General features: G+C 41.6%; 1 protein-coding gene across 1 annotated transcript in view; it reads left to right on the top strand.

Moving 5' to 3' along the window:
* Window positions 1–21,228, top strand: part of ADAMTS3 (ADAM metallopeptidase with thrombospondin type 1 motif 3) — a 180,970-nt gene that overhangs the window by 42,294 nt on the left and 117,448 nt on the right. The window contains 1 exon segment of the mRNA XM_054030728.1: window positions 16,405–16,561. Within this exon segment, the coding sequence (XP_053886703.1) occupies window positions 16,405–16,561 (157 nt within the window).

The raw sequence follows: 21,228 nt of genomic DNA, 5'->3' as shown, positions 1-21,228 counted from the left end.
TATCAGAGCCATCTTTGTATACTCATTGATGAAAAGCCCAAGTAGGTGACCGGAAACTTGGAGGTACATGCCCTATGGTGATATAGGTATCTAGACAGATTTATTTTATGCCATGTCCAACCTGAGTTGGCAGTGGGACATCCAGGATGAGATGTCAGAGAATCAGATGTGCAAGGGTGAGGTGAAGAGTGGAGAGGTGGCTCTCTCTATATTGAACATAATGGTGGTGATAGCCAGGAGAGTGTAACCCACACCAGGAGAGTGTTGGACTTTGTCTCCCTATAATGGTTAGTCCACATAAGAGATTAATAGTCTACTACAGCTGTTAATGAAAGGAATTACTCCTTTAGCTCAACCTCATGCGTGTAGCATTTTAGGTCCTGGTTTTAAATCCTGCTCCTGGCCCAAGCAGGGTCAGTTACAAGAGGAGATGTTGCCTAGGGAGAAGAGACTGGAACTTTTCAGGACTACTGTGGAGGAGGTGGCAATGAAGCTGGAGTTGGAGGAGGAGAACTGGGATAAGTCACAGCAACCAGGGAGGAGATGGAACTCAAGAGGAATATGTGATCAACCGTGTCAAAGGCAATGGATAGGTTGAGGAAGGATGTCCTTAGATTTGGCCAGAAAGAGGTTAATGGTGACCTTGGAAGGGGAGATTTTGTGGAATGAAAGCTACCCTGTATGCAAGGAAGGACAGAACTGGAGAGGAGAATATTAAGGCCAACACATTCTAAATTTGTAATGTGCATTCAATGTTAACCTATATACAACCGCTGAAATTACATTTGTTTGGAAATTGGGCACCTGCAAGTTGCTGATGCTGCAGTACAGTTTCCTTTATAACTATATGTTCCAACATGGTCTTTAAAAAGTTCGTTCTTGAGGTGAAATTTTCCATGTTTGGTCTCAGCCCAGGTGTGATTATTTTTAATGGGGAAATTTTAAGCAAAATCGCTTCAGCCTTTTTGGGGTTACAGAAGAGTTTGGTGAAAGTACACTGTTCCCACTGTAAAGATTCTAACTAATTTTTTTAAGCAAGCGAAAGTCGATGAAGTTTCCAACTTTAAATTTGGATTGAGGATAGGTGCCTGGACTTTGTTTTGGGGGACTGGGAGAATCATGAGTTATTGCAAATTGACAAGAAGGGGTGAATATCAAGAGAGGGAAAATTACTTTTGTAGTGCTAATGAGGCCAATGTAATCAAGGTGGATGTTGGCCATTTCCAACAGTTGACAAGAAGGTGTGAGTATCAGTGGAGGGAAAATTACTTTTTGTAGTGATCCTTCCACTCCCAGTCTTTATTGATGCCTAACTTGTGAAATATGCTATCATGTGCCAGCAATGCCCCTCTGCCATGTACATTGGCCAAACCGGACTGTCTCTATGCAAAAGAATAAATGGACACAAATCAGACATCAAGAATTGTAACATTCAAAATCCAGTAGGAGAGCACTTCAATCTACCTGGACACTCAATACCAGACTTAAAAGTTGCTATTCTTCAACCAAAAAAACTTCAAAAGCAGACTTCAACAAGAAACTGCAGAACTGGAATTAATTTGCAAACTGGACACCATCAAATTAGGCCTGAATAAAGACTGGGAGTGGATGGGTCACTACAAAAAGTAATTTTCCCTTTTGCTGATACTCACACCTTCTTGTCAACTGTTGGAAATGGCGTGGTGTTGCTGTGTGGGCATAACAGGGCTCTTTCATTGGTGGGAGACAAATTGAAGTGTAGACATGCATACAACTAAGTCAGCACAAGGTGGTTTATGTCAACCTAAATTTCTAATGCAGACCAGGCCTAGGTGTGCATTTGCTGAGTGAAAGAACTTACAGGGTCTGCTGGTCAAGCCAGTGGTACTTGTCAGCTGCAAATGCTTATTGCTTCGAGTCTCTTTCCCTCCCCCCCCTTAAAATAAAATAATATAAAATAACTACAAATTAAATGCAAAAAACTAGAGTTGATCTCATAACCTAAATGCTGCATTAAGTACTCAAAAGACAGGAGATTGCAAAATGTAAAGTTGCTTCAGCAATGTTAACTCAGCCACATTGCACACACAGGATCTGATCCAAAGTTCATTTAAGTCAGTAATAGGCTTTCCATTGACATCATTAGGCGTTGGATCAGACCCATATATCCTTTTCTATTGCTTTTCCCCTTGTTAATGTATGCCATAAAATATACTACGGTTTACATTTTATATGCAGGATGTGCACTGTGGCTGATATTTCATCCTGTCCATGCCTCACAACGGAGAGGACAGAATCATCCAAAGATCATAAATCTATTTAGAGGTTACTGGTAAAGAAATCACACATTTTGTTTCCTTTTTCAAATGTGTTCCTGACTAAATTAATTGGAGGAGATATTTTATAGTTACCTATTACAGGAAAGTGCTTCTTTAAATATAATTTTTTTGTTAATTATTTACTAATGAGTTAATGGGTACAAACCACGCAGCTTAAAATATTTCCCGGAATAATAGTTCCGAATATTTTGCTCTTCTTTAAATTCCCCGTGTTTTCAAAGAAGAAATTAGCAGAAACAGTTGACTCTTGACAAAATATATCCATGTGGGGTGAAAAATAATATCCACACAGTGAATTTAAGATACATCCCTGGAGGTACAAATTTAGGAAACTTATAATCAATTTTTCACTTACTGGAGCTCTATTTTGGTGGGGGCAGGCAGAGGGAAATGTGCTGCAGGCAAAGCATCCTTCTTTGCTTTTATTTTTCTTTCAATAAATCAGCCAGTGTTCGGTGTGGCTCCAAAAAGTTTTCGTCTTTGGATTAAAAAAGCGAGCAGCAGGTAGCCGTGACGCAGGTTCTGCACAGTCACTGAACTGAACACACCTTAAACTAACAGAGGGTGAAAGGTGGTAGTGTTTTGAGCTGAATCTGTGTTTTTAGACGAGGCAGCACCTTTTCTATAAAAGCACATTTATACCAACTCCTTAAGAAGTTTAGACTGGAGGGCTGTCTCCAAAAACTGGCCCCCCCCTTCTGCCAAGTCCCATATGTTTGTCTTGGCAGGACTGCAGTGTCTGCTTGGCTGGCGTTGGGATATTAAATTGATGGAACACAGAGCTCTTAATGCTTTTCATTGGGGCTTCTTTTTAGTTAGAGGCAGGATAGAGTTCTGTCAGCCACCTGCAATTGTCCAATGGAGGGAAAAGAGAGAAATAAGAGGAAAAAGTCCCGAGAGCATTTTCAATTTCCTAAACGATGGTCGAGGGAAGCACTTTTTGGGAAGTAGCAACATTTTTGTTAAAAGGCTGGACCATCTACATTATTGTGGTATCTGTTTGCCAGTATTCTGGCTCCACCCAGTGTCTGCAGAAGGTGAAATAAATGATTGCAGTGGGTGTAACTAATTAAGTTCAGACAATCCAGTTTTGTAGTTCTATCTTGTCGTATATTGGGAAAGAAGATATGTAAAATGTGCTGTTCCAAAATGTACGTCTGTTTTACAAAGTTAAGCTGTATTCAGCAGGCTTTTATAAAACAAAGCTTTGCAGCTCCCTAGTTCCCGCCATCCATCCAGAGATCTCAAAGCACTTTGTATACTTCAGTATGAGATTTCAACCTCCTATTATCATCATGCCTCTTTTACAGGCACTCAGCTTGGGACGTGGGGTAGCTAAGTGGTTTGTGGAGGTGAGAATAGTTACCAGATTTCCCAACTGTCAGGCTTATGCTGTAAAATACATGCAATATGTGTAATCTTCTTCATCTCTCTTTCATTTGTAAGGCAGGTGAAGTGGTCTGATAGTATCACCATTTATTACCATATAGGGAAATCAGAATGTTGGGAGTCAGGTTCGGTTCCTCATTCTCGTCTGGCAGAAAGTGTGTGTGCTGTGCAGGCTTTAGGAGTGCCTTCCTTTGCCATCTAATGACCCTTGTGACCAAAACTGTGCTATGGATACTCTCCAGACAGAACCAAGTCCAGCCCCCCTCAGGCGAAAAAGCAAGAACTTGTAAGGGTGTGGGGGGGAGGGAATAGAGGGACTTGGAGGACCCTCTGGAAAAAAATCTCCTTAAAATCATATACGACAGTTTATTGCAAGCTTAAATACCACATCATGCTTTGTCCCCGGTCATGCTGTCATTTACACACAGCCAGCTCCAGTATCCTGCTTCTCTTCTTCCCTGTCTGAAAAGCACATGGGTCAGAAAACTCAGCAACCAAACCTCCAAAGTCCTCTGGGGTCCATTTGCCTCCACTGTCTTGGTCAGAGAATCTTGCTCTGGGGACCAGCCATCGCACAAACGGGGAAAAAATTGGCTCATGCATGGTGTGAGTCATAGTACATTCCTCTCAGGGGACAGAGCTTCCTTCTTTGTGTTCCAAGCCCTGATGTCAAGATAGGGGAGCACTCCTCCACAGATCTTTGCCATCTCTTTGAATGTCAAGCGATGCTGGCTTGTCTCTAATTGCTGGTTTCTCAGGCAACTCACAGCTGGTTTTGCAATCTGATGGAACTGTGGTTCCCTGCCCCCTCACCTTCACAGATTCCAACCACCAGCCCTCTTGTCGTGTCTCATTATGTTCTGATTGCTTTAGCTCATAGACTCAGCTTTCCACAGACAGGCACTGGAGCCATCCTCAGTTCATCGGTGATCTCACAAAGGCAGTTAGTTGTTAATCTTATAGCATAAAGATTTTTCATGTAAATTTACCAACAGCCATTCAGTCAAAATATCAGGCTTTCTCCAAATGGTGTCCTCTGGCATGAATCAGGAGATTGTTTTATGCAATTTCTCTCCACCTGTCTCCAGTGAATGACCGTCTGTAGTATTCCTTGGATACCTGACCAATCATAAAACTGTAGTCAGAGAGGTCCAAGGACTTTGATTCTGTGAGGAATTGGGCCCGGGAAGTTAAGGCTCCTCATTTAAGCTGCTTGTAGGCTTCTTGGTAGAAGGCACCCCATCTCTTCTGATCCTGCACTTCAACCTCATACATAATGCGCTGTATTTACCTAACTTTCCTGACTGATTCTAGGCCCTTTTTGTATTATTCCTTTGTCAATCTGTTTTTAGTGCATCAATAAAAAAAAATAATAATCTGTTCCATTTTAAGGTTAGTTTTTGGGGACTGAGCACCTTTCATTTTTATTTGAATTTTAGAGTTTCATTAGTTGTTCGTCATTCCATATTTCAGTTCTTCATATGATAAGCACTCTATCTGGTGCCCCAAAATTACCTCTTTGGATTACAAGGTGTCTCATTTGCAGTGCATCCAGGAGAGGACCTATCAACTTTGCTTTGCAGAGCTGTTTATGAGAAACTCTATACATTAAATAGAGGCTCTCTTGAGAGATGTGGGAGCATGCTATAAATTTACTTTGAAACTGAATCCTCTTCATTCACATCCACCAGCACAGAGTCCCTATAAAGGTTGAGTACATATTTGATGATGGTGACATCTTTAAAATGTGCTCCATTTCCATGAAAATAGCAAGAAATGTCCGGGACTGTGTCTTCCTATTTATTGTCTATTCCCTCGCACAATGGATCTGTGCTCTTATAGAGGCATCTGCGTGCAACCAAATGGTGATAATGTCCCAGAGTTTGTAGTCTAAGAGTGTGAGCTGGTATTGTATAGTGCAACACAAAGATAACAAGCATGAAGTGCCATGTAGTCTATACACACACTTTTTTAGGAGAGTGTCGGGGTTTGGCATTCATCAATGTATTGCCCATTCCAGGCATGTAAGGCAGTATGCACCGGGTCCAAAGTCTGGCATGGGAAGGAGACTATTCTTTCTGACACATCCTTTGAAGCATAGGGAGCAGGAGGGCTGTTAGGCAGTGATGAGTGGAGCCGGCTCCAGGCAGCAGCGCAGCAAACAGGTGCTTGGGGTGGCCAATGGAAAGGGGCGGCACGTCTGACAATTCGGCGGCGGGTCCCTCAGTCCCTCTCGGAGGGAAGAACCTGCTGCCGAAGACTGAAGCGGTGTGGTGCAGCTGCCACCGATCGCGATTGCAGCTTTTTAAAAATTTTTTTATTTCCCTGCCGCTTCGGGCAGCAAAAACCCTGGAGCCAGCCCTGGTAATGAGAGCACAAATACTGTCTTGGGTGTAATACCCTGATGGCAAGGAATCATATTTTTGTTGTTTTTATAGAGAAAAACAATGAAGGGATTTAGGAAAAAGAAGAGACCTTGTGTGACTGGGAGGTAGCACCATCTTGGCTGCAGAGCTGATCTTAGTCCTTACCTCTTTGCAGTTGACCCCAAGGCATGCTATATATGTTGGGGACCTGCCATGTCATAATTTATAAATGTATTTCTGGTTTATATATAAACATTCCTTTTATTTCTGAGCCTGCTTTGAAGAATGGTAACTGAAGGCTATTAATAACATCTCAGTTCCGTAGAACTTGATACTGAGGATTGTTTTAAATTTCAGAGTATGCTTCTATACAGTAATATAGGAACAGGGTCAGTTTTAAGAACACAGCTGACATGCAGCTTCCTTGGGCTTTAACACTGGCTTTGGGACAGGTTCATTAAAACCCACAAGAGCGCAGATGACTCCAAGATTCCAGGAAAATGTTAAGTTGGTTTTTCAAAAAACAAAACAAAAAAACAGTTGAAGATGAGCATTGTTAGGGATCCAAATGGCTTTTATTTGGATTACTTTGGCTTTTACTGGTATTTTTACTGAAGGTACATATTTAGTAGGGTGGTCAAGTGATTAATTTTTTTAATATTGCAATTAATTTTTAATCACCATTAATTGCACTGTTTAAATAAATGGTATTATATTATTGTTTAAAATTTTTGATGTTTTCTACATTTTCAAATATATTTCAGTTACAACACAGAATACAAAGTGTACAGTGCTCACTTTATATGTATTTTTGATTAAAAGTATTTGCACTGCAAAAAAAAACCTAAGTTTTTTTTTAATTCACCTAATACAAAGTACTGTAGTGCAATCTCTTTATCACGAAAGTTGAATTTACAAGTGTAGAATTATGTACAGAAAATCTGCATTCTAAAATAAAACAATGTAAAATTTTAGAGCCTGTAAGTCCACTCAGTCCTACTTCTTGTTTAGCCAATTGCTCAGACAAACAAGTTTGTTTACATTTGCAGGAGATAATGCTGCCTACTTCTTGTTTGAGTGGAACTGTAGGCTCTGAAATTTTACATAGTTTTGTTTTTGAGTGCAGTTATGTAACAAAAAAAACCCCTTCATTTGTAAGTTACACTTTCAGGACAAAGAGATTTCACTACAGTACTTATAATAGGTTAATTTTAAAAATGCTGTTTATTTTGCTTATCATTTTTACAGTGCAAATATTTGTAATAAAAATAATATACACTTTGATTTCAATTACAACACAGACTACAATATATATGAAAATGTAGGAAAAACATCCAAAATATGTAATACATTTAAACTGGTATTCTATTTTGTTTAACAAGTGTGATTAAAACTGTGATTAATTGTGACTAATTTTTTTGAGTTATTAATGTGAGTTAACTGCAATTAATCGATAGCCCTAATATTTAGCTGTTATCACTGAAGATAATTTTCAACATCATGCACCTATTTGATCGGTCTTTTATTTCATTTCTGAGGAGAAAAGAGTTGCAGAAAGTAGTTTCTTATTACATGATACATTAAATACAATTCTGGAGCACTCCAGTTGTCTGGACAGTATGCTGTCATAGTGACATGAAACTGATGCTCATAGAAAATGTCAATACAGAATTCAGTGGCACATCAGCACCACGCATAGAGGTAGTGCTCAGATTGGATCTTTCTTATAGACTTTTTTGGTGCAGTGTTTGCTAAGGCAGGCAGGAGACTCAGTATTCATGGAATAGAATTTAAGCAGCGGTGAGATGCAGTTTAATTCACAAATAATATGTTATAGAAAAGTATCTTGTCCATTTAAAGCCAAAGAGAGAGAGAGACAAGACTTTTCTCATCCACAGTAAACAAAAAAGAAACAGACCAAAAACCCCAAAACAACACTGTCCTCAGCTGAACTGATGATAAAAATAAAGCAGGATTTTCATCAGACAAGGCTTACTTCAGCATTCATGGGTGATAAGAAAGCAAAAAACCACTTCTGATTCTCCTCTAGCCTCCATCTCTGTCTTGCGTCCCAGTTCTTTGTGGTTTATATCTAGCACCTCTTAAGAATTAGCTGTCTTTCCTTGGTACTGCTCAGTGGCACTCCTACAAACAACATCTATTGAAGTAACCAGCCTGGGCAACAGGGTTGGTCGGCTGGTCCTGGAGAAAGAGGAGGATTCATGCTCTCTCGGGAAAAGCCTGTGTGAGACCCAGTCACATAGTGCACCTCTGACTTTGAGGCGCTCTTACTCACATGAGCCCTCCTCTTGCCTTTGGTAGCCCTGCTCATGTGACTGCTCGCTGTTTTATTAGAAATAGGTGCTGTGGCAGGCAGGAAGAACATGCATGGAGGCCATTGTTGCATGCTAAGAGGCCTGTTTTTGTCCATTAGCAGACTGGCCACCAGTTTGCAGTGCTGAGCCCCCAAGATCACACCAAACTTGGTCTCTCCCGAATCCTGACTTTTCCCAGTCCCACTCAGCATACTACACTCACCTATGCGATTAATGATTGCACATTTGGACTCCATGGGCATGGCTACACTTGCAGATGTAGAGCGCTTTGAGTTCAACCAGCCTTTGGAGAGCACAGTAGGGAAAGCGCTGCAGACTGTCCGCACTGACAGCTGCAAGTGCACTGGCGTGGCCACATTTGCGGCACTTGCAGTGGCATTGGGAGCAGTGCATTATGGGCAGCTATCCCAGCATGCAAGTGACAGCAACGTGCTTTTAAAATGGGAGGGGTGGGGTGGAGTGTGACAGGGAGTGTTTTGTGTGTATGTGGGGGGAGAGAGAGTGGGTTTGAGGGGGGGGGGCTGAGAGCATGTCAGCATGCTGTCTTGTAAGTTCAGACAGCAGCAGGCCTCTCTCTCTCTCTCAGCATTCCACAGTAACGGCTTGCATGCCGGCTGTCAGAAACGGAGCTTTGAAAGGGCATTTCCGCATTCCTACAGGAGTTCAAAACAATGACAAGAGTGGCCACTTGACTTAAGGGGATTATGGAACGTTTCCGGAGGCTGATCAGAGCGCAGTAACGCAACACCTCGTTCACACTGATGCCCGGGTGTTGTAGCCAAGACACAGCAGATGTTATTCCTCTCGCCGAGGTGGAGTACCAGCAGCGTTGTCAGAGCGCTCTACATGCTTTGCCAGTGTGGACGGGTAGTGAGCTAGTGCGCCCGGCGCTCCTTTACTATGCTGTAACTCGCAAGTGTAGCCAAACCCTAAGATTCTTCTCTGAATTTAGCTTATTACACATACAGGGTTGAGGCTGGAAGGCCCAATTCACTGATCCAAACAGGAAGACCGCTGATGTCTATCTTCTGTAATCTGAGCGTGGGCACCTTTGAATGAGTTTGATATACTGTACAATGCTCACCATTAAACATTCAACACTTACAAACACTTTCTCCACTATAAGCTGAAATAAACAACTTTTATCTCATGGAATGGACACATTATGCACACTTCAAGCCAACCTCCCTCCACTCTTGCTTTTTCCCCGTTCTAAGGCTAGGGAAAACCAGGTATCATAGATACCATTGGCAAATCTTGGCTTTATAATGGTAGCCACTATAACTGTGCTAGCTAGCTACATGAGCTGTTCTGCTCTCTGGTTGTCCTCACCGTCAGAGGCTGGAGGGTGGGCTTTTGTAAAAATTCAAAGAGAATTATGCTCCCAACTGTCTTTGTAATCAAGGGGAGTTGAACATCAGAATTCCTCAAATGCCTTTGAAAGTTCCACGCAGAAAGTTCCCCTAATATTCAAGTTAAGCATATCTGTTTTTAATCTTCAGTCCATATCGTCTTGTTTTACTGCTCCAAATCAATTCCCTTTCCTCTCTTACATTAATATGCGTTGCATATTTATATAGAATCATGTTCCCCCTTAAATGCTGTTGATTTTGGCTAAATAAATGTAATTCCTTAGTGTAACTTTCCTTGTTAGGTTATTTTCTCTAGTCTTTGTATCATTTTGGATTTTCTTGTTGGGTTTTTTTATTGCCTCAATGTCTTTTTGGGGTTAAAAAGTGCACAATATTCCAGGTTTGAGGTTTACCAGCAAACAATGTAGTACTAGTAGTACATTTGCTCAAGCCTGTGAGAGATGCCTCTGTATGCTGTATGTACCAGAGTAAAACTGACCACTTTCCTAGTGGCCTTTTACTTTGACTCAGGACCTTGTTCTGCTCCCATTTCAGTCAATAGGGAGTCTTGCTTTCAGTTTTTATTCCTTCATTATCTCTGGATTATAGAAACCTAGAAATACAGGACTAGAAGGGACCTCAAGAGGTCATCTAAACCAGTTCCATGCACTGTGGCAGGACCAAGTAAACCTAGACCATCCCTGATAGGTGTTTGTTCAATCTGTTCTTAAAAAAATTCTAAGGACGGGGATTCCACGGCCTCCCCTGGGAAGCCTATTCCAGATCTTAACTACCCTTGGAGTTGGATATTACAAAAACTTTCTAAATCTCCTTTGCTGAAAATTAAGCCCATTACTACTTGTTCTACTTTCAGTGGACATGGAGAACCATTGATCACTGTTCTCTTTATAACAGCCCTTAACATACATGAAGGCTGTTATGAGGACCCCCTCAAGCTTCTTGACTCAAGACTACACATGCCCAGTTTAGTTTGAGTTGATTGGTCCATTGGTCCTCGACTGTCCTGATTTTGTGAGGGGTAACTTGCGTGACCATACTGAACCACATCTTTTTATCCTGGTTTCCATATAATCTGCTAGTCTCCAACCTAGCACCTGCACCTCATTTTTGCTTGAAGCAATCCCATGACCTCCTCCCAAGTTCCCCCACAGGGGCTAGGCAGCAAGATGACGTTAGGATATGTACTCTTTGGTACCATGTCTCTCAATCCCTATTTCTTGTAATATAGCCTGAAATTTGTAGAGACACAGAGACTGGTACAATCTCCCTTAGAGAATTTGGTAAATGAATTAACATTTTTTAATTCCCATTACAAAAACAATCATTCCTGGGTTCTGCCACCCCAGAGCTGGACTCTCCAGTCCTGCCTGGCTTCCCTTTCCTGAGGGAAGGTTGGCTGGGGTGACCCCACCTGGACTGGGCCATGAAGGTGAAACTGTGTTCTGCCCACAGAGAAGGCTGATTTCTACAATAAGAGACTGTATTGGGGAGGAAGGAGACGACAGACATTTCCTTAGGCCTTTGGCTTTTTCGGCACCAGCTGCAGCTTCTGCAGTGCCTTGGAGTAAAATCCCCTAAAAGGCAAATGCAGTAACATGACTGGGAATGAGGCAGGCAGATTGTTCAGATTAATTGTTAGAAGTTGGAAGTAAAATAGTAGAATTTCTCTCAGAAAAGGCTCTGCCACAGAGAGGTCTGATTGAGCCTGGCTTCTATTGTGGAGCCGTATTAGAGCTGTTGGGAACTTCAGAGGTGGGACGTTTCCCATGCTGCCATTGATGACCAGTCTGCTTCTGCCCCCAAAGCTGCGAGTGATCCAAAGTACCATTATAATGGCTCTGTGGGCCATCGCACGATGGAGAACACTGTTGTGTGTTACAACAAGCCGGGCAGAGGCTTGCCGTCCCAGAATTCTCTAGTGTAGAGGTGGCTGAAGTGCTTTGGCATGGGAGGCGTCTGCCTCCACTTTTAAAAAATGTAAAAAGTGAATTTAAAACACTTAAAAATGCTGGAGAATGAAGTCCTTTGTTCATCCACAGAAAAAGTAGCAGCAGTATATAAGCTTCTTCAATGGGCTCCATCAATGTACCTCAAACCTTCTCTGGAATGATCTGGAATGCGTGGCTGGCTATTCAGTTCTTAGCCTCTCCGCCAAGGTCCCCAGCAAGAGTGCTGGTTGCAAAGATGTTTTTTTGATGTGGAACAGGATTGAGCCCGTGACCTCATTTCTCGTAGGTAATTAGATGGTAATGGCTTTCAGTCACTACTGACCCAGAATGGATATGAAACTGTGATTCAGAGCGGAAAGGCTCCATATTCCATTACCAATACTGTGACACAATCATGGACTGACACAGTATCAAGTTATAAAAACAGGATACTGAACCTGTTAAGGTAGGAATGCATACAAGGCTTACCAGGTTCTGTGTTTATTGCCACCCATTCCAGTTGTTCAGTGACTTTGTAATTCAATATTAACTGTTAGATCAGGAACACATCCATAGGATGCCATTAAATGCCAGGAAATGTTAATAATAAAAAGGTAACATGTTCTCATTGATCAAGATTGCATTACTAACTCAAAATCAAGGACACTGCATTAACTATTTGTGTGCAATCCAGATGTATGTCTAGGCAAGAACACTATTATACATCTTTTATGGAAAATCTGATGTGTGCTACAGTTTGTGCCTGATGATAATGCAGTCAGAGTAGAATATGCTTTCTAAATTGAGCTGTTCTGCTTTGCCAGGTATTTTTGCATGGCAAGTCATCCTGAACCTATGCCATTTTCTTCTCTCTGTTTTATACTATTTAAATTTGCATTTCATAATATCAACTCAGTTTAATTTTGCATGCTTGTGTGAAATCGGACACTTGCGTTGGGTACTGTTGGCTTTAGAGTAATTAATTGGTTTTAAATGAACCTTCCCCCCCCCCCTTTAAATAGCAGTGTTACTGGGGTGGCAGAAGATTAAGTTAAGGGGAGTGTTATTAGGTACAGTAAATGAGTTGGGGTTTTTTGTGGTAGGTCTGTCTTAAAAACATGGTTTATATTCTGTACATATAAAAAACCGTGGAAATTTCACTTAATTCTTGCAACTTATTCTGCTATTCCTTGTACAAAAAGGCACACACATTATGAATAACATAATTATGGGCTCCTTTCTTTTTTGTAGACTTAACACAGAAAAGAAAAAACACATATTAAAGCAGGGAAGGGAAGCCAGAGTTACCTTCTGGACTTCACACTGCCTTTGGACATAGCTACTTTCAAACTGAAGGCAAACAGCTTTGTAGAAATTGGGTTATTTAAACAAAATGTGTGTGCCAAAATAAGGTCTTACACCAGTAACATAGCAACTGTAGGCACAAACTCACTTTTGGCCAGAAAAATGGCAAGAAAATAAACCATTAACATGCAAAGGGACTTGTTCATTCCCAGTCTAATAATGCTGGTTATCCACAAGAAAGGGAAAAAACTGTGTGATGTTACTTGACTTATTCCAGCCTAAAAATCACAATGATTACTGCCACTCATATAATAAAAATAAAGGAAAAATGAAACAGTAGTATTTACAGTTACTTAAATTCCATAATATTTAAGTAATGTGTTAACCATCAAAATGAATAAATGATGGTTACAGATTATTTTATTATTTAAGTGAATTCAGTCAAACTGTTTCAAACACCCTCCCACCCCTCCGAAAGAATGATGTAGGCAAAATATGTGGTTTGGCTCCTGACCCCACTGAAGTAAATATTCTTCATGCAGTAAAGCATTTTGGAAACTAAAGCTATCTATAAGAATAATAAAATCACAATGACTTTGTTGCTCAGTATGAATGCTATTGGGAATCATAGATATTTCAGATAAGTTTTATTGATGATTGCAATTGATATCACCTTTCATTTCCTTTAGACATTTCTCTCCAGTAATTTATAACGTAGGGTCCAATCCTGATACTACTGGACACAAGGGTTGCCAATTTTGATTGGACGTATTCCTGGAGGTTTCATCACATGACATAATCTTTAATTAAAGATTAATCTTTAATTTCTGGAGACTCCAGGACAATCCTGGAGGGTTGGTGACCCTAGACAGTACGTATTGCTGTTTAAAGGCAAATCCACTGATTTCAAGGTACAGCAGCGAAAACCAAGTAGGAGATCCAGCATGCTGTACATTCTTATGGATATAAGAATGCTACTTTTCAGTACACCTCCCATTCTTCAAATTCTAAGGAAAAAAGCAGTGGTAGGTGATAGTGTTCATGACACTTTGAGGGAATTTTTTTGATGACTTCTTAAATTTGTAACTTTTGCATTTTAAACCTTCACAGTTCATTTACATCTGACCTATTGAGACTGAGCTGAAATAATTTTTCTATTTCGTACAAAAGCCCATAGTGTCGTTATGATTCAGAATTGAAATGCAAAGCTTTGGTTTACGTTGGAACTCTGTCCCCATGCATGTCTGCAAAATTACAGATGGGGAGGGGCTGCCTTTGAGCCTTCCCGATCTTGTGCTGCTCCGGCGGCTGAAGAGGCACCTGATGTAACTCCCTGGGGCCTGTCTAACTTAAAGGGATCCGGAATCTTCAATGCACCTACCAGTCCCGACAGACTTCTCACACCAGGCCTTGTAAGCAGATCCCTGGTGAGAACTAGGGCTTTTGTAGCCTCTTGATGCTGCTCTGGTCCTTTTGCCCAACTTGGACCAGGGGGTTAGGCTCTCAGCCCAGATTATGAGTTCAGCTCCCATTCAATGCGCCAGGATCTTGTGAGTATCTGGACCCAGTTGTGGGTGTTGAGCACTTTTGAAAGTCTGCCCCTAAACCTCATCTTATTCCATACAGTATATGTTCAGTGTGGATCACAGCAATGTTACACATTATAGACTGGGTTACTTGTCATCCGAATCTGGTATCTGGAGTTGATGCAGAAGGCTGCACCCATGTTGACTGATTGGGAATTAATGTAAGAGATTCTGCTCAGCTGCTTGTTTGCTTCTGTACTTATCTGTACATTTCTGTGCACGCCTAATATTAGGCTTTACTTGTAGAGGGGAGCTCTCAGAAATGCAGCGAGGGGTTTGCTGGTCATACACCTACCAGCCCCAGCAGCTCCCAGGGACGCTGGGCAGGCTGTGCAGAAAAGGTTGTACTTGGGGCTGTATTCCCTGTATTCTTTTCCTAACCCTCTCATCCTACCACCTGAACCCTGCCTCATCTGGAGCCCATTTTCCCCGCCCCCCCCCCCCAGCCCACATGGGGAGAGGGCTGTGCTGAGTTCAGCTGGGAGGGGAGATGGTGCTGCTGAGGTGGCTGGTTTGTCCTCTGCCCCTCACTCCCCAAGGAAGCACTGTGATCCAGGAGCAGAGAGCCCCTCTGCACTTGGCTGTGTGTGTGTGTGTGTGTGTGTGTGTGTGCGCGCGCGCACGGCCTGCCCAGTATTCCCACATTGGGATGTCTCTGTGTAACTCAGATACTTGGATGCAAAGTGACTAAATCGTACCATAGGGGAGAGAATATTGAACAACATTGAAGAAAGATTGGTTGCATAATGATGGCTTATAGTCACCTTCTTGCCTGGTACATACGTTTTTATATGGGCGTTGATGGTTTTTATTATGCCTTTGAAAGTAGGTGGCAGATTGCTCAAAATATAATATCCCATTGGTGATACCAGTGAAAAAACACATAGTCTGCATATGTGTTTTTTCCACATGTTCACTGTGCCCAGTCACTCTGCCAAACAGAATATAGGCTGCTACTCTCTGAGCTAAAGGAAGTTTGAAAGCTCAAGGCTTTTTTTTTTCCCCCTAAGAGGATTGTTTAAAGACTGTCTTCCCCTTGATTACACTGCTTACTTTTCTCACCATTGGTTGCTGTGATTTACATTCAAGTTATCAGAAGATGACTTTTTACTACGTGATCATGAACCTGATTCTCCTTTCACTCCTGTTTTATGCTGATGTAAATGATTCCAGTGAGTTTAGTCCCGGTTAATACTAGTGTCAGTGAAAGCAGAGTTAAGCCTTACACCTGTAAGTCCAGTTCACAGCCCTTCCAAGAGAAAGGTACAGAGAGGAGGGGTTTGAATGTCCTGTTCATCCACAGGAATCAATAATTAGGAGGTTGAATGGCATGCAGTTGTTTAGGGGGAGTGTCCAGTAAAATTAAGGCCCAATCCTGTAAGGTGTTGAGCACTTCCTGTGGGATGCTGAGCACAGACGAATTGAAGACACTTGGCACTGCATTCATCAAGTCATAAATATCTGTATTAATTAAATATCAGTCTTACTCATTGCATACAAATGCTAGAATTCCTGTAAAACTTGTGCCTTAAGCGTGCGCGTGTGTGTGTGTGTGTGTGTGTGTTTGAGAGCTTGTCTATGCACAGGTCGAAATATTCTGGATCCAGTGTAAAGCCCAAATAAAAACAAACCCAACAATGATTTTATTTTACGGCTCAGTAATCTATCTGTGTTACGTTCAGTTGCTGGCAGTTGTACTCTTCACACATCTTTAAAATGTCAGTAGACGCTTATCAATGTATCGAGTCAGGAAAATGGATTTTTGACATACTTTGTGCTCTTCCTCTCCTCCCTCCTCACCAGGCTGGAATGATAAGAACTGATAAGGATGAATATTTCATTGAACCTTTGGAAAGAGGCAAACAAATGGAAGAAGAGAGAGGAAGAATTCACGTGGTCTACAAGAGATCAGCTGTAACACAAGATCCCGGCGACATGCTCCTAGACTTCCATACGGAAGGTACAGCAGATGTCCATGGTTGCTTAGAAATCTATTCCAGATAGCTATAGCTTCTTCCATTAACCTTTGAAAAAAGCAATTTTGACTAAGGTAGATGAAAAATAAAATAATGTGGCACTGAAATCTTTCCTCGGTTACATATACACAGTGTGCCCTGATGACGACGACAACAGGTGTTCATGCATATTTGACAGCAGAACTTGGCCATGCATTTTTTTTAAAAGAAATGTTGCAATATACTTTGCTCTTTAGAAGCCTGATCCTGCTCTCATTAAAGTCAATGGCAAAATTCCTATTGACTTCAGCGGAAGCAGCAATGCGCTCTACATAACGTGAGAAGATCTTGTGGGATATTTCATGTAACTAGAAATGATCACTCACATAAATTGAATATCCCACACAGCTTACAAAACTTTTGTTTAAACTTTTGGGGTTTTGTTTCTTTTCCCAGTGATGGCTATGTTGTACAAATGGCTGTGATTTTTAAACCCTCTCCTGAATGTGATTAATGCAATTTCAAAATAATTGGTTTGATAGGATATGTTTTTACATAACCAAGAGTTGCCCTCAATTTTCAAGCCAATGTGGTTGGTCCATCTGAAAATAATTATTGTGCAGTCTTGTCCGTTAGAGTTTTTTTCTCTTTAACTTTTTACAAATGCTGGAGGGCCCAAGACATAGAGGAGCAAATAGCAACTTTTTTTCAAATAAGACTGGAAACATTGAGGTGGAGCACAGGCTGGAGATTTTAAAAAAGGCTTTTGTTTTTCAGATGTATCAGAGAAACAGCTTTTTGATATTAGTGAGCTGTCTAATCCAGGGCTTCTCAACCTGGGTGGGGGGCGGGGTAGAGAACAGGTTTCAAGGGGTTGGGACTTCACTTTTTCTTAATGTTTAGAGGAAGGTGGGGGGCCCAGACATTTTCCGGTTGTAAGTTGTGTGGTGGTACAGTATGGAAAGGATGAGACCCACTGCTCTAAACCACCGGTTGTTAAAATGTCTAGCTGTGGAATACATGTTCATGGACGGAATGGAAGGATAGTGGTGATCTCAAGTTGACCCTCTTGAAAACTTCAAGAGATTCTTATTTTCATTTTGATACCACAGTTTTCTTATTAAAGGGTAGGGAAAACTTGTTCCCTTTCAATGCTCTAACTTTTCTCCCCACCATCTTTCAGTTTTCCATCCTCCCCCAATTGTCTATGCACCCATACCCCAATAACAAGGCATGCTTGTAATTAACCAAGAAGCCATAAGAGGTACTGTTTATGGAAATGGAAAAACCAAGGTAGGTAAAATCTTTGGCAGGCAGAAAACAAACACTGCTGCACAACAAGTCGTCACAGAGTTAAATTGTTCATTTTGGGTTGGCAGCTTCTCTCCAAAAGATAGCAGCTTTATACCTAATCCCAGCTGGTTTCTACCAAGTTGAACAGCACCTTACCTCTTAGCCAGCATCACAGGCTGATTTACACAGAGCTCAGCAGCACCTCATTGTATTGTAAACTATTTGCAAACCAGTCTGACTGAATCTGAGGAGGGTCAGAGCCAATGCATACTTGATGTTAAAGGAGCAAGATGTGGAGCAGCTGCATCTGGTGAGCTTATGGAAACAGGCTCAGCATTGCATTCCCCAGGCAGCCCTCCTAGGATGCTAGGCATGATCCATACAAGTCCTGTGCTAGCTCAGGTTGTTGCAAGAGTAGGAGTGCAGTAAACTCCACTCCATGCAGCTGCTGCCAGAGGAGGGGAAATGGGGATAGAGACTGGGGTCCCTCTGTTTTAAATAAACTGGGAAATTGGTTGCTTCATTTGGAGGCAGTGAGGGACACCTGGGGGTAGTGTACTGCAGCCTGTCTCCTTTCCGACTGCCAGATGGTGGTGATGGGGTTGCCTAACTTAAGATTCCTCTAGCTGGCTGTCAGTCAGACAGGGAAAACCACTATCCCTTCCTTTCCCCCCAGACCTGAAGTTCTTACTTTGTATGTTCAGAACTTCTCAGAAGCCCACAGTCCCCAGCTGGGAAGGAATGAAAACTTGCTCCCATAGGAGGGGAAAAGTTGGGCAATTGTGTAAGCAGTATCTAGGGGTCAGATGTGACGGGGAGGGAAAGTGCTCCTCCAAGCTCCGCCCACAAAATAAGCTCGGTCCACATGAGATGCTACTCACAGTAGATTGCACAGATGTTCAAAACATGACCACGTGTGCGATCTGCGTTGATTGAACTTCGCTTCTCCTCAGCAGGGTCTGAATGCACATGTGGGTTGTACTGAGCTCCTCGTGCTCCTCTTCCCCTCAGTGAGGCTGGCATGTTCCAATGAGCTTCTTGAGCTTGGTTCCCCTTTGGGGTGAGGGGGCTCTGTTAGGTTCCTTCGGTTTGAGTCCTTCTTGACTGGGAACTGGGGGAAAGTGGCAATACTCTCCCAAGCCTATTGACTGGTGCTGCCAGAATGAGCCAGGAATGAGTGGGAGTTTTGTACTGAGCATTTACTCATCTGAAAGTTGATTATACTAGGCAGATGGAGTCTCCTACCCCTAAACCTGTGAAATTGGCCTAAGAGACTGTAGCATGGAGTTAAACTGTAATGGCCAAATTCTGCCCAAAGATATGCACGCATATTTCCCACTGACTTCCTTAAAAGCTTCTCAGATCTATCCATCAGAAGGCAGAATTTAACCTTTAACATACTTGCATTCCCACTGATTGGTTTTGTCAGACGAATTACCATAATCTTTTTTTTTTTTTTTAAAGAAGATGATACAACTTATCTAAACATATAAAAAGTGCAAAATAAAAGATACTGGTAGGGCTGGTCAAATTTTTTCTAATTTTAAAGACTTTTTAAAGATTTTTTAAAAAGCTTTTGATAGTTTTCTATGGAAACTGTTGGCAAAAAATGAAGACTGTCAATTGATGGGGTATTTTCTGGGTTTGGATTTTGCACTGCCATCTTTGGTCACATGGAAGGATATTTTCAACTCAAAACTTGTCATTTTAGAACCTCCTCAGACCTCTTACTTCCACCTGATCTTCCCCTCCTGCCCCCCCCCCCCCCCGCCCCCCAATCTGTATTCCAAAATGTGAAAGTTTTTCCATTTTGGAAAAGTAATGAAAATAAAAACCTTTTGATTAAGGGAATCTAGGAAAAGAAATATCAAATCTGCTTTAAAAAACAATAGAATGAAAACCCTTACAATTTTTGTGAAGGTCCTGTGGAAACCCCCTCCTCCCCCTGCAGGTGTTAGAGAATATCCAACTGATGGGTGAATGCTTTCATTAAGATGCAGGGTGATTAACTAAGGTGCCGGTGATTAAACATAAAACAGCTGTCATAATAGCTTTAAGTTTTCCATTTAGAATAGTATATCCCTAGAAGCTATCAAGAGACCAAAGGTGAAACACTGACCCTAATAAAGTCAACAGCAAAAGGACCATTTATTTCGGGGGAGGAGGGTCAGGATTGAAGCATAAATGTCTTAAAATAAATTGCCAGACCTGACACAGGGCAAACAGTATTCTATTTATATTATATAGAATTTTACATTTTAGTTTTTATTCTGATAATGAAGTAAATACAAGACAAATGGTAAGGTGCTTAATGCATAGCCTGCTATATAAATCAAAGTACACAAGGAGATTGTGAGTATATGATATTAGCAATTATCAATATCTAGTGTTCTCATCCTAGTCGGCATAAATACATGATGTATCTGTGTCTCTATTCTTTTGGACAGTCACTACAGGTACACTGGGTTTCAGCTGTAATTGTCAGATGTCTTAGAAAGGTAGGCGCCTTAGATTCAAAATGTATTTCTACAGGAGAACTAATGATGTCTAAAGCTAATAGATAATGTTTGTGAGCACTCTTGCACCAGTAAAGCATCGAAGCAATACCCTGTGCTGGTTCCTGATTACGCTGTCCCTGGCTATTCATAGCCTCTTTGGGGAGTGGTGCCAGGATATGCTGTACATTACAGTATTTTGATCACTTATTTTCTGCCTGTAAATCCCTTTCCTTTTGAATTGTATCAAACCCCCAAGATACTGCTGTTTCAACATTTGCTGAATGCCTTAGAGTTACAAACCTGTTTAAATTCTCAGGTGGGCCTCTCCTGCATCCCTGCGCTAGAGAGAGCAGGGAAAAGAAGTGGCAACTGGTAGAATGGACTGTGCTCCCTCTATCCAGCCGGTCCTCTCTTGAGTGAAAATGGGAGAAAAGGAGAACAAACAAAGGCCAAGACTTTAACAGTGACCAGTTATTTTGATGCCTCCATTTTGGGGGGTCCACCTTGAGACACCGTGAAGGGACCTCGCTTTCAGAAAGAGCTGAGCACCCATGTTCTGAAAATCAGGCCTCTTTAATGTGTCCCAATGGGCAACTAAATCACTAGCTGCTGTTGAAAATCTTTGCTAAATTCTTTACTCCTTCGCTTTTCCCTTGAAGAGGAGGCAACCTAGGCTTTCTTGTCACAGCCACCTCCCCCAGAACCTACAGGGAGAGCTGTGCAAACAATGTAATATGCATACCAGTGTGACTTTAGCAGTGTAAGAGGCATATTTTTTTAACCTAGATCGTGGGTAAAGCTCACAATGGGAAAGGAAGGCATAAGGAGTGTATAACTTCTGTGATCAGGAATGCTTCTCAATTGCCCCCTTGGGACCAACT

The sequence above is a fragment of the Malaclemys terrapin genome, chromosome 5 (genome assembly GCF_027887155.1).
Source record: "Malaclemys terrapin pileata isolate rMalTer1 chromosome 5, rMalTer1.hap1, whole genome shotgun sequence".
NCBI lineage: Eukaryota > Metazoa > Chordata > Testudines > Emydidae > Malaclemys > Malaclemys terrapin.
The sequence above is the reverse complement of the archived record's forward strand: the minus strand, read 5'-3'. Positions and strand labels throughout refer to the sequence as shown.